The sequence below is a fragment of the Manduca sexta genome, chromosome 28, assembly GCF_014839805.1.
Source record: "Manduca sexta isolate Smith_Timp_Sample1 chromosome 28, JHU_Msex_v1.0, whole genome shotgun sequence".
Classification (NCBI taxonomy): Eukaryota; Metazoa; Arthropoda; class Insecta; order Lepidoptera; family Sphingidae; genus Manduca; species Manduca sexta.
Window position 1 is genome coordinate 19,582,458 of NC_051142.1, and position 12,579 is coordinate 19,595,036.

The following is a 12,579-nucleotide window of genomic DNA, read 5'->3' on the forward strand; positions in this document are numbered from 1 at the left end:
ACGGAAAACCGTGAAGTAACAATTTATTGTTGCGCTTCGTATAGCGAGTGGTGGGAGGCCCAAACACACTACTCTTTAATCTCATAAAATATAAAAATCTTTTAGAAAAAGTCTTTTGAATACTTAATCAAGTTAAAAAAAAACACAGTATTATATTCATTCTCATGCATTCAACAATGTCTGCATGTATAAGTAGTATGTATAAAATAAATGTTTGTATGTTACAGAACTAAAGGAACAAATAAAGGAAATATCTAAGAATCTCGATCGCAGAGGATCCATTGATGACGTGCTGATCAAAACGGACGCCGGTAAACGAGGTGAGTCGGCATTTACAAAAACCAGTGAAATAATATTTTAATAATAAAATTGGGTGCTTATTTTTTTTTAATATTTTTATGACAGGAGTGAACTTATGCATAAATTATATTGCAAATGCATTTTGTTGATACAATGATATTTGTTTCAGCCGAGAGCCGCATTCGCGAGTTGGAGACGGAGCTACTCGCTGCTGAGAAAACTGTTAAGGCGAGGGAAAAGGAACTTAGTCCCATATACCACGAGGTAATGATCACGTTACAAGCCAGATAATACGACAGAATATCAGAATATTATATACTGTCCCACTGTTGAGCACGGGCCTTCTACTACTAAGAGGGATTAGGTCTTAGTCCACCACGCTAGCCTAGTGCGAGCTGGTAGACATCGCATATACCTCTGAAATTCTTAGAATATTTTCCTTTACCGTTAAGTGAACCATAATTGATAAGCAACACACGCGCAATTTGACGAAAAGTCATAGGTGTGTTATTCAGGTTTTGAAGCTGCAGACCATCGTTTCGACAGTTGCATTCTCAATTAGTCTATCGTGTATTATAACATGTGATGGAATAATCACAAACACAGATGTCTCTGGACTACTCTAATATAATCCCATTGCATTTTGAAAAAGACGAACATAATTGATAATACTTGCTTATTTCAGGTCGCGGTTCAGTTCGCGGAGTTGCACGACACAGCCGAGCGGATGTTGGAGAAAGGCTGTATATTTGTGAGTATTAATGTTTTAAAATAGATATAAGTGATACTGTTGGATTATTTTAGAGCCCTGCCTTGGTTTTTCACGACTGAATACTACTACAGTTCAGCTACTTTAGTAGCTGAACTGTAGTATTCTTTTTGAGAATTAAAGTATGTGCGATATGTTAGCAAACATAATATCAATATTGTTCGTATACATGGTAAAATTAAATTTAATGTGTGCCCAAAATATGCATAGTCATTAAAACCCAAAAACAATTCTGTTTGTACAAAACAAAATAAGAATTTGTAGTTATATCGAAATCAGACTATTTCTATGATGTGACATTGACTTCATGTCGTAGTGGCACACCACCGGCTTCCACGCAGGTACAAAGACGCCGGTGCGATGGTTACAGTTTGCACAATACATGCGTACCTATGTTGTTCCATCAGGACATAATCCCGTGGCGGTCGTCCCGGCGCTGGCTGCACTGGCGCCTGAAGCGGCTGCTGGTGCAGCGGCAGCAGGAGCGGCGCGTGGCGGCGGCGTCGGGCGAGGAGGCGTCGGCCAGCGCGGCCGCCACGCTGCGCCGCTGGTTCGCGGAGGAGCGCCCCGAGCACGAGTCGCACATGTGGGAGCAGGACAACGAGGCCGTGTGCCGCTGGCTGCAGCACCAGGCCAGCGACGACAACTCGCTGCTCGAGCGCAACCTGCGCGCCATCCGCCACGACCGCGTGCTGCACACCGTCAACCACCTCATCGTGGTAACACACTGCTCACTACAGGCTCACTCACAAACAACAAACAAGGCTAACAACCTTACTGATTCATTCATTTCATTTATAATTTGTATAAATATATTTACTCGTGTCTTGAGGCTTAGCTTACAACGTGTAAAATCATCAAATGTCTTACTAAAGGAGATCGAGAGAGTATCCCAATATGCATCGATCCAACCCTCTTATATGTTACCCGATATTCCCTTGTGTATAAATTAATAAATATTTTATATACGCCCAATAGTCAATTGACTATGAAGTTCTCCAAATCTACCGAATGCTCTATCACACGCACAAAGGTTTGCTGGTAATATAAAATAACTTTTATTTATTTTTGCAGGAACTCACCCCATCCCAACGAGCGGAATTCATAAGGAAACTGTCTGCCCTCGACTTGGAATAGGAAGATAAAATCTCCAACATTAGCATTTTTCATGACATAAGCGTGGTTAAGAGTAGGTTGGTGGCGGGGAGGGTTTAATTTAACAAATTTATAAATGTAGGAGGTAATGAATCACCTCTCAGTATCCGCGCCTCTCCTCTCCCTCCTGCCCCGTTGGCGACGCTTCTGATTCGTGATAATTATAAAATACATGTTTATTTATTTTTAGTTTAGTTTTTAGACATCATTCTCGGCTGTGGGTTTAAATATTATGTTTTGTTCAAAGTATGGCAATTTTAGGCGAATTCTGAATGTACATTAATATGATTTCGCGCGAAGTGCAGCTTCAATTAGGTTATATAGGTCTGTAAGCAGTCTCGCTGCCGTGTTTTACAAAAAATATCATTTTTTATATACCAGCTCAATCAATGGTTATTTATTATTTTTATTATATAAACAAATTATTTAAATTGCCAAGCTCCTAGTCGGGGTTTGAGTATCTATTTTAAAATTATGTTTATCCTATCAATCAAACTAAAAGCATTAGCAATAACAGAGTACATAATGTGTTCAGATTTTTTTTATACATACTATAGCCCATTTTTCCCTTTCCCTGGGTAGGCAGAGGTGTAACCGCCACATTCCGCCAGGTATGCTAGGTCCCATGTTATAGGGGTGAACCTTTTCTGGTGTTATAAAGAAAAAAGCTGTATCCAACATATTTTTTCTACGTATAAAAATGTATGTTGAAACGTCCTTTTACCTTATGGCGGCATTATAACCATTTACCGGTGACAATTCCAGAATTAGAATTGTAGGTTTTTTCAATTGGTATGGTATAAGTTGGTAAGGGTCTCGTCACGTACACTGGCTACGCAGGTACGCACTGCTTTATGTCGACCCATTCTTATTCTTACATACATCTGTCTCGCTCACTCGTCGCTGCGGACACAAATTGCGAGCGGCACGGCCCTAAGTGTGGTTTTGTGTCCTACTGCGAGCGAGCGAGACAGATATATAGCAATGATGACCGACACGAAGCAGTGCGGATAACAGCGTCGCTATACAGCGTACGTGGCGTCGGAGCCGTAAGTGTCTGCGCGCGTACGCACCTGCGCCTCCAGTGTACGTATTACTAAATTATCTTGTATACGTCTGCCGTCTGGCGTACAATACATCAGAATCGTAGCGAACCGATCATATTTATTACGTAAACACTGTAATTCGGTTTGGCACTTTTCTAAGGATACAATTTCATAGTAAATAAATGGTTAACGAATTATGCGATTCTATTTTACTTAACTCGGTAAAACTAGTCGACGCCAAGCGTTTTGTCTCACTACGTCACTTTCAACGTCAATGGGAGCGAGACAGACATTGTTTAATTATGGCAAACGTATACAACGATCATTAGTAAGGCCCTATGTAACAAATTGATGTGTTATGATTTATCTAAGATTTACATAAACATGTTGTATCGCTTAGGACTAGGTGACCTAACTCGAAAACGAAGATTTGTGGGAAACAAATATAAAGTTTTTAAAACAATATAAAAGGCAATAAATGTTATAATTTTTTTTCTCATAGGGTTATAGAGCATGTTTTGGAATTTTTTTTTTTTTATTTTATGTATATAAATTTTGTGTTAGGTCACTTAGTTTTAAGGGAGTGACATGTAAAGTTTAGAATAGAGGTGATTCTAAATGGATTAAAACTGTTTTCCGTATGCTGTAAAAGTTTGTGATATAACGCGTAAAAGGTTTGTTTATTGTTTGTAAATATTGATTAAATAAAATATACGTTGCTACATGAGCGTTTTATTACGCGATAATGCATGTGATTAGCTAAAGATGGTGAGTGTTTCTGGTGTTAAGATGTTGCTGGCAGTTAAGTAGGATATGGTACATGTTAATTTCATAAGTAGTTTACTATGGGACATATGAATAGATGGACCCAGTTCCGCCCCTTTCGCTGAGTTGGGTTGGGTTGTCCAGTAAGACGCTGTCAAAGTCGGCATCTTAAAATCTTCACTATCTATAAACAATCGCACATGACGTTTGTTAGTATAACAACACCAACTCTGATGACAGCAATTTAAACTTTGTTTATATATAATAAATGGTTGAATAAATATCTATTTAAGATATTCAAAGGTGATATCGGTTCATTTATACTGTCCTAAGTGATTACACTTGTGTTGATGCCATTATTACTCAAAAAACAAAGGAGGTTCAAATATTATTATCCACATAAAAATACTAGTTCATTATGCTAATAACAACTCCCAACCGTTTTACTATTTCTAGCAGTTTGTAAAATAGTGGAAGATTTCTATTGTTCTCCATCAGAGAATTTATTGCGCCGAAATAATATCAGGTGGAAGCTAAACGATGCTTCGGCCTTAATTACATGAAAAACTTCTATATGAGGACCGTGAACGAACCAAAGATGACGGCACAACACCGACATAAGAGCTACAGTATGTATAAAAAATTAAACTTTCCAGGCCTATAGATACACAGTTTATATGTATATATTTTTATATAACAAAAAATATTAAATATGGTTTACAGCCCATTATTATTGATAGCGATATTTTTATTGAAAGGCACTGTGGCCAGCATGCTGGCCAAAATATGTTTTTATAACGCTTATTATTTTTTCTATTTTTTACATAAACATGGAATGTAAGTACTTAGGTACTTTAGTAGGAGAATTTGACACCATTTGATTTGTTTAATTTTATATTGGATTTATATTGGAGCTTCCAGGTATAGATTTACCCGATAAATTATTTATTGAATTCTAAACGTGTGTGATTTATTTTAATGATCCGTAATCTTGGAAAAAAACTTCTAACTTTTGTTTTTTAAATAGGCAAATTTTTATTCCGGGAAAGATCTTTCAAATCATGATGATCTCATAGGTGTTCAAAAATATATAACCTGACCAAGGAAATAAAAACCTGCTTTGTGGGGTCCACTCTTACTTCTTCATTTTGAATTTAACGTTGTCAGTAAAAGAAATTGGTTTCATATTTTATCACATGTCGAGATTTTTTATTTTCGTAGTCATTCGTACTTTATCAGTTCCATCTAGCGGAGATTCTTAAAAACTCTTTCACACGTTGTGTTCTTATGAAATATTCTGCGTGATTAGTATTTCAAATTAAACTAGATGTCGCTGCAGTATGTCGGTTACGATTTGTTTTCTTACTTGAAGCTATGGTATTTATTATGTACAGTCAGCCACAAAAGTATCTCAACAAATGGAAAACTTCAAATCCTCTATACATAATAAGTTTAGTTGAATTTACTTTCTGTACTTAAATTAAATCCCGTTTTTAGTAAATGAAAATTGCTAAGAACACAAAAGTGTATAGGCAATTTGAAGTTTTAAATTTGTTTAGCTACTTTTGAGGATGACTGTACTTACGCACAACTTCCCTCGTGCTTGAAGCCCGAATATGAATAAAATTATTATGTAAGTAACACAAATATTTAAATGCCCAAAAAATGCGCAATTAAAATCTCATGTTGTTGGACGAGAATCACACCCGAGGCCTTAATAGGCTCGCCTCCCATAACATGGGCCTAACAAGGTTGGCGAAATGTGGATGAGTTACATCTCTGCCTACCTCTGAAAAGTGAAAAAGACGTAAAGTTATGTATCGCTTCTTAAAAGACATCCATATCAGAGAGATAAATATACCGAAAATGATTTTTATACATGTATATTTGCTTGCGACTTCGCCCGCGTGGAAAAGGTTTTTCAGGATAAAAGTTTTGTTTTATATTTTCCAGGAATAAAAAAAAGCATTCAGGAGTAATGTAGCTATTTCTGTTAGTGAAAAAATTTCAAAAGAGGTTTACTAGTTCCTCAGATTACCGCGTTCAATCAACAAACTCTTCAGCTTTATCCTATATTAGTATAATAGATTTGGAAACGCCAGATTTTATTGTGTTTAATTTGATCTAGGTTTTGTAGCTCTAGGACAATGTTTATATTATTAGACTATATTTTGTAAAGTACATACTTAAATAGTTTCATTTTCATGTTTTTTCTTATTAAAATCAAAACTTTAAATCGCTCCATTCAAAAGTTTATTATTTGTCAGTTAGATATGATTGCCTTTGAAGCGTCGATATGTACCATGTATGAAGGTAGGTACTAAGTACTTTTTTTTTTAAGTACAGACCCCGCAGTCAACACCGAGGGAAACCTGCGAACGGTTTACTGGTTCCCCTCGTCTTAGCGACTGCGGGGCCCTGGAGGAAGAGAGGAAGAGGAAAAATAGGGGAGGAAAGAAGGAGAAGGGGAAGGAAGAGGAAGTATGAGGATGGGCGGAGTGAGGAGGAGATTAAATATTCAAGAGTCCCTCTTAGACCCCTATCTGTAACTGCAACCATGAGGTATACACACATTCACTGTGTGTCTAGGGTCGCGACGAATGTCCCCCCGTGCATGGGCGTGCATTCTGTGTGAAGACTAAGCGCACAAGAATTGCCTCGGGGGGGGGGGGGGGACTATGTACTAAGGTCTCTGTATTCTATATTCATCTATCTATAGTTACATACTAAAATATTTTCTAAGAAATGGTCCTTTCCTGAATACGCGCAACGCAAGTCGCTTGTGATTTGTGTTACGAAGAGATTATGTTAGGGAATAGTGTAGGGTATAACAAGCTGAAATAGATCTAAGACGGTGTGGGCACAGCTAGATATAACAGACACATTTAATTGAACTTTTATTATTCCATATAAAAGAAACATTGGTTTACACTGTTATTTGTTTTGTCCGCGACGCTGCGCGTGTTTTTCACTATTGGTAATAAACCAACATCACGCATTAACCCTGTGGCGATAGAAGATTAATCCGTTTTGGGTAAGGTCAGAAATTCACCCGCTGTCGGAAAGCAATAGCTGTGAGCTTTAAGAAAAGTTATATAAAAATTCATACACTGATCCACTGGTTTAAGTAGAAGACGAAAAGTTAAATTTGTGTGTATTACCTATGAAACTTATAATCTATAGTTGAATCTCTGGTATTAAGAGATTTGACAATTTTTTACCTCAGGATGGATTCGAGCGCCTAAAGCGTTTACTCGAAATACCTGTGTGGCCAGAAAACCTAACTTACGTCAAGTTATTGAATGTAGGGACCTTACGAAAAAAAAATGTCGGGATATGAGGTTCAGTACAGTACCGCGGAGTTATTTTTAATTCATTGTTCTGCGAGGTGAGCACTCAGCCGTATCTATCGCTGCTTACGTACTATTCACATACTTCTTTCGGGCAGAAATATTTGCCTCTAGCGTCAAAATTTATTATTAACTAGCTTTTGCTCGCGGCTCCGCCCGCGTTATAAAGTTTTTCAGGCTAAATTTTTCCATTATAAAAGTAGTAGTTTCCCGGGAGCCTATGTTCTTCCCAGGGTCTCAAACTGTCTCCATACCAAATTTTATCTTAATACGTTGGGTAGTTTTTGAGTTTAAGACGTTCAGGCAAACGGATGCAGCGGGGGACTTTGTTTTATAATATATTTTTTTAGAACTTTTTAAGAGGAATAATCCCGTCATACATAATTTTTGCATAACTTTAACCGTTTACGCAGCGCACGCAACGGAAGCTCTCAAAACTAATAAATTGTCCCCGTATTTGCAACATGTTTCATTACTGCTCCGCTCCTATTGGTCATAGCGTGATGATATACAGCCTATAGCACCCCACAAATAAAGGGCTATCTAACACAAAACGAATTTTTCAGTTCAAACTGGTAGTTCCTAAGATTAGCCATTACTGCTCCGCTCCTATTGGTCATAGCGTGATGATATATAACTTAGAGCACTCCACGAACAAAGGGCTATCCAACGCAAAAAGAATTTTTCAGTTTGGACCGGTAGTTCCAGAGATTAGCCATTACTGCTCCGCTCCTATTGGGTATAGCGTGATGATATATAGCCTATAGCAATCCACGAATAAAGGGCTATCCAACGCAAAAATAATTTTTCAGTTTGGACTGGTAGTTCCTGAGATTAGCGCGTTCAAACAAACAAACAAACAAACTTTTCAGCTTTATATAATAGTATATAGAAGTATAGATTTAATAATGTTAACTTTTTAATTAGGGATGACTGAGAGTGTTATAAACGTAAGAGTAAACAAATATAATGAGAAAGCTTCGAACTGCTAAGCTATCGGGAGTTACACGTGTTATTGTGAGTCAACCATAAAAGATAGACATATGCTGTCGTGGCATATTTTTTACATAATTTTAAGGAGAACATTTCCGTCATACATGATTTCTATGTAGCTTCAACCATTAAGGTTGCACACGCGACGGAAGCTTAAAAAATGGAGTAACTTCTCCCGTTTTCCCAACATTACCCTTCACTGCTCTGCTCCTATTAATTGTAGCGTGATGAAAAGTATACTATAACCAGCACAGGAGTATGGAAAATAATTGTACCAAGTTTCGTTAAAATCCGTCGCGTAGTTTTTGTTTCTATAACGGTTATACAGACAGACAGACAGACAGACAGACAAAAATTTTACTAATTGCATTTTTGGCATCATTATCGATCCCTAATCACCCCCTGATAGTTATTATTTTGGAAATATATTTCATGTACAGAATTGACCTCTCTACAGATTTATTATAAGTATAGATAGATAGATATAGATTAATCGATTTAAGATAACTTAACTTTGTCGAATACGTTAATTAACTTTGAAAAGATTTTATTTAAATATTAAATACCAATAACAACCACATGAGCCAAATTGTTCTTCAACATAGAATAGTCAAATTGGCTTTACGAAGCGAGTCGGAAAGATGGCGGACTGTTTTTGACTTCTTTTACCGCAGACACTTTCAATAACTTTCGAAATATGTCCGACACGCAAAACAATATTCCTTGAAACTGTTTTTTCTTTTAATCGCGGAAGGAAGCTAAAATTTTTTGCCTCGGGCAAATGTTACTGTAGGGTTGCCAGATATCGGACTTACTTCTATGTTTCTTAAAATCTTTAACCGACTACGGTGAAACGAGGAAGGGTAATGCATATAATACTTTATGTATGTGTGTATGTATACAGAGTCGTTTTGATATTGAGTTACTGAATTTATACGCAAAATTATGATTACCATGTCATGTCATAAAATAACCTAAAATCGATACCAACCGACAATTAAATACAAGTAAGTTTATAAGTAGTAATTATATATTGTTAGCTGAAAATATTTAAGGGCTGGCAACGTTGTTGCAATGTAAATATAAAGAAACTAGTAAATCGCCGCGGGCCGTCTATGCATTCCTTTGATTCTTAAGCCTACTGTAAAATCATTGGAAGTCATTTTTGAGATATTTTATGCTTAAGGTGTCTGTCAAAACGATAGTAAGAACTAATGGAAAAGATCATAGAAGTGAGAATGATATAAAACCAACACGGACATTACCATTGTTTCACAGACAATCAGCGCAATTTTTTAAAAATATTTATAATAATGCATTGTTCAGTGGGAGTTAGGGCCAGTATCACTCAGATCCAAAAAGTGTCCCCACTCTAAACTCTCACCAACTCCATTGACAGAAGGCGTTTTAATTTTTGTCGCAGGATTTGATCCTTAGTCCGAATCTGTACCTACAAGTGAATTGATGGATGGACAGTAAAGGCTTATATGCTAACTTAAAGCTATAAGAAAATTTACTTAGGAAGCGGTCCGTGTTTAAATACCTATATTAAGATGTGTATGTACAGAGTTCGAAAAAAGTTGATACAGTCAGCGGAATAATGGGTAATTTAAAAACTCTTTTTTGATGCCAATCGATTGTCACTTATAAAAATTAATAGACTACGGGGTCATCTAAGATTAAATTACTTATAAGGTCAGAACTCAGAAATCGCAAATATCTCTGTCCATAAATTTTATAGGCTGAACGAGGCTCCTAAATCGTTTTTAAACATAAAACTTTGTATCTAAGGTCGATTTATCTAAAAAAACGAATACAAATAAAACATTTCATTTGTATTTTCTTTTTGTTACAACACATTAATCTGGAACGACTGGTAAAATTTTGATAATAGGAAGTTGTTTAATAAAACAAGTACGTTCTGTTATATAGATACTGGAGAAGGTAGTAACTTAGTAAGGATTTGATCGAAGGAAACATTTTGGAAGACTACATATTTTAACCTTAACTGAATAAATTATTCTATAGACACGAAGACTGTTTTGATTTAAATTTATCATAATTTCTAGAGATGACAAAACATCTCTGGGTCTAATAAGGATGAATGCTAAAAGTATAACCGATCGTTAAAAACTTTTCTGACTCGATATAACAATAGTTATCAGCGGTAACCAGGTAGATTCCCTAAACGTTTGTCTACCTGCATTTCAACTAGGACACCTCGTAAACAATTTTTGTGATGCAATAAATCTCATATTCCTACACCTTGACCCGAAGTTTTAAAGTTCATATTCGCACGTACAACCAAACGTTAATTGGACAACATTCGCGCAAGCGCATCCACAATAAAATATTTGTTCGAAATCGCGACGAGAAAAAAAGGGACAAAAAACATTAATTTTTTAATGCGCACATACGAGAAGGACTCGCGTTGCAATCAACCGCGACACCATTTGAGACTTTTCTATTAAGTCGTATTATACGATCGAATTGCGGAGAGGGGCAGTGAAAGTTTTTAGTAATTTAAGCTTTATTTTCTTTGTGATAGAATTAAAAATCTCTTACAGTTTTTTGACGGCTAATGTCGTCCGCCATTTTCCATGATGGCTGCTGTAACGCGACATCTATGATGAGTTTAGTTTCATCGCGAGCGTGCGTGGCTCGGGTCGTGCATGCAGTCATCGCAAAAAATGTTTTTAACCTTTGTATAATTGGAATATGAGAATAATCACTCAATACAGTATACATTTATGTTCACAACCACAAAAACCTGGTGTAAATATAACGTGTTAGTAGTGTTGTATGATAAAAAAAATAATGTATTAAACACGAGGGCCGCAAACCTATGTTTGAGTTGTGAACTGTGAAATCGATTTTTATATGTTATTAATGAAATTACTAAGGTGCTCATCGGTTATACTATACAGGCTGATAAGTGAGATATCCCATCGTATGTCGTGTGGATCTCATTCGGCCAGAGGTCCGCTAATAATCGATATAAGTTAATAAAAAATGCATATTTATCCCACGGTCTCGTAAGGTCGGTGAGAACGGCCGGTGTACCGTAATATTAGACAGACGTGGTTCTCTATGTTTTGTTCAAGTGTTTTGAGTGATGGTTACGAATAAGTTACGTTATAAAATTGTGCCATTGGTAACATCGTCAGGTTAGTAAACAAAAGTGTTTTTTATTATTTATTAAATTTCTACGACCTTATCTGTGTTATCAAAAAAAAATTGCACAATTTTTTCGTTGTTAATATTATTATACAGTATAAATAGGCATACACAATAAAAATATTTGGCGAAACGTTTACATAATCCCTATCTTCATTTCTTTGTTGTTCTAGATTATTGTTTTTATCAAATCTACCAGAATATTGACGTTATTAGCTTTTCTTATAATAATATTGTTTACATTATACAGTACTTGACATTATTGCTTTTTATTGAGGCAATAGTATTGAAAACATAATGCTTTGTGATGATATTTATAGTAATTTAGCCAAGTCAAATGCATTATGTTTTTTTTAATAACTCTAAATAATCTTTAGGCTATAAACAATCAAGATTTATGAAGAAAGAATTAATAGTCAGATTGATTTATTATCCTAATGTAATTTTCATAAAGATAAAAATGTTGGTTACCTCAGACATCTTGAAAGGTCTATTGTTTTTTTAAATACTTACAAAGAGGTAGATATACATCTATTGTTTTTTATAATTCTTGATTTTGTTTTTTAAAATTTAAAATTAACAAAATGTAAACATACTTGGTAGCAGCAGAATAGTCTAAAAAACCTCTATTTTACATCCAAATAATAAACATAATTAAAATATCAGTAGATATGTGTATAAAAGTTTATTCCTTTATATTATAAATTGAAGACAATTTTTTTTGGCAACACACAGCTGTTTTAGAACAATAGACAAGACATTAGACTTTTGTATATTAGGCATTATTGCTTATGGAAAGAATAGATCATGGATTTATAAAAATGTGAAGGTATTTAAGATATGATTATTGCTTTATAAACTCTGGTTTTGATAATTTACATACTTCAAGACCTAATCAACCTCTATTGTATAAGTTATTAAAATCAACTATAGTTAGCAGGCCTTATTATGTGTATGGGTGTAAAAACATCTTTTGGAATTAGGGGCATTCTTATCGAAGGAGAATTTTGATGCTTTGTATAGC

General features: G+C 35.6%; 2 protein-coding genes across 6 annotated transcripts in view; both read left to right on the forward strand.

The window, feature by feature from the left end:
* The window catches only part of LOC115446363 (acetyl-CoA carboxylase), a 71,531-nt gene extending 67,539 nt beyond the window's left edge, over positions 1 to 3,992 (forward strand). For all 5 annotated transcript variants that reach the window (XM_030172988.2, XM_030172990.2, XM_037444832.1 and 2 more), the window contains 5 exons: positions 228 to 320; positions 470 to 564; positions 986 to 1,051; positions 1,477 to 1,788; positions 2,144 to 3,992. In XM_030172988.2, the coding sequence (XP_030028848.1) occupies positions 228 to 320; positions 470 to 564; positions 986 to 1,051; positions 1,477 to 1,788; positions 2,144 to 2,206 (629 nt within the window). In that variant the 3' untranslated portion in view covers positions 2,207 to 3,992. The remainder of the gene's footprint in view (positions 1 to 227; positions 321 to 469; positions 565 to 985; positions 1,052 to 1,476; positions 1,789 to 2,143) is intronic.
* Positions 3,993 to 11,029: 7,037 nt separating this feature from the next.
* LOC115453552 overlaps positions 11,030 to 12,579 on the forward strand; it is a 140,745-nt gene continuing 139,195 nt past the window's right edge. Inside the window, exon 1 of the mRNA XM_037444384.1 lies at positions 11,030 to 11,545. The gene's annotated coding sequence lies outside the window, so the exon portion shown is untranslated. The remainder of the gene's footprint in view (positions 11,546 to 12,579) is intronic.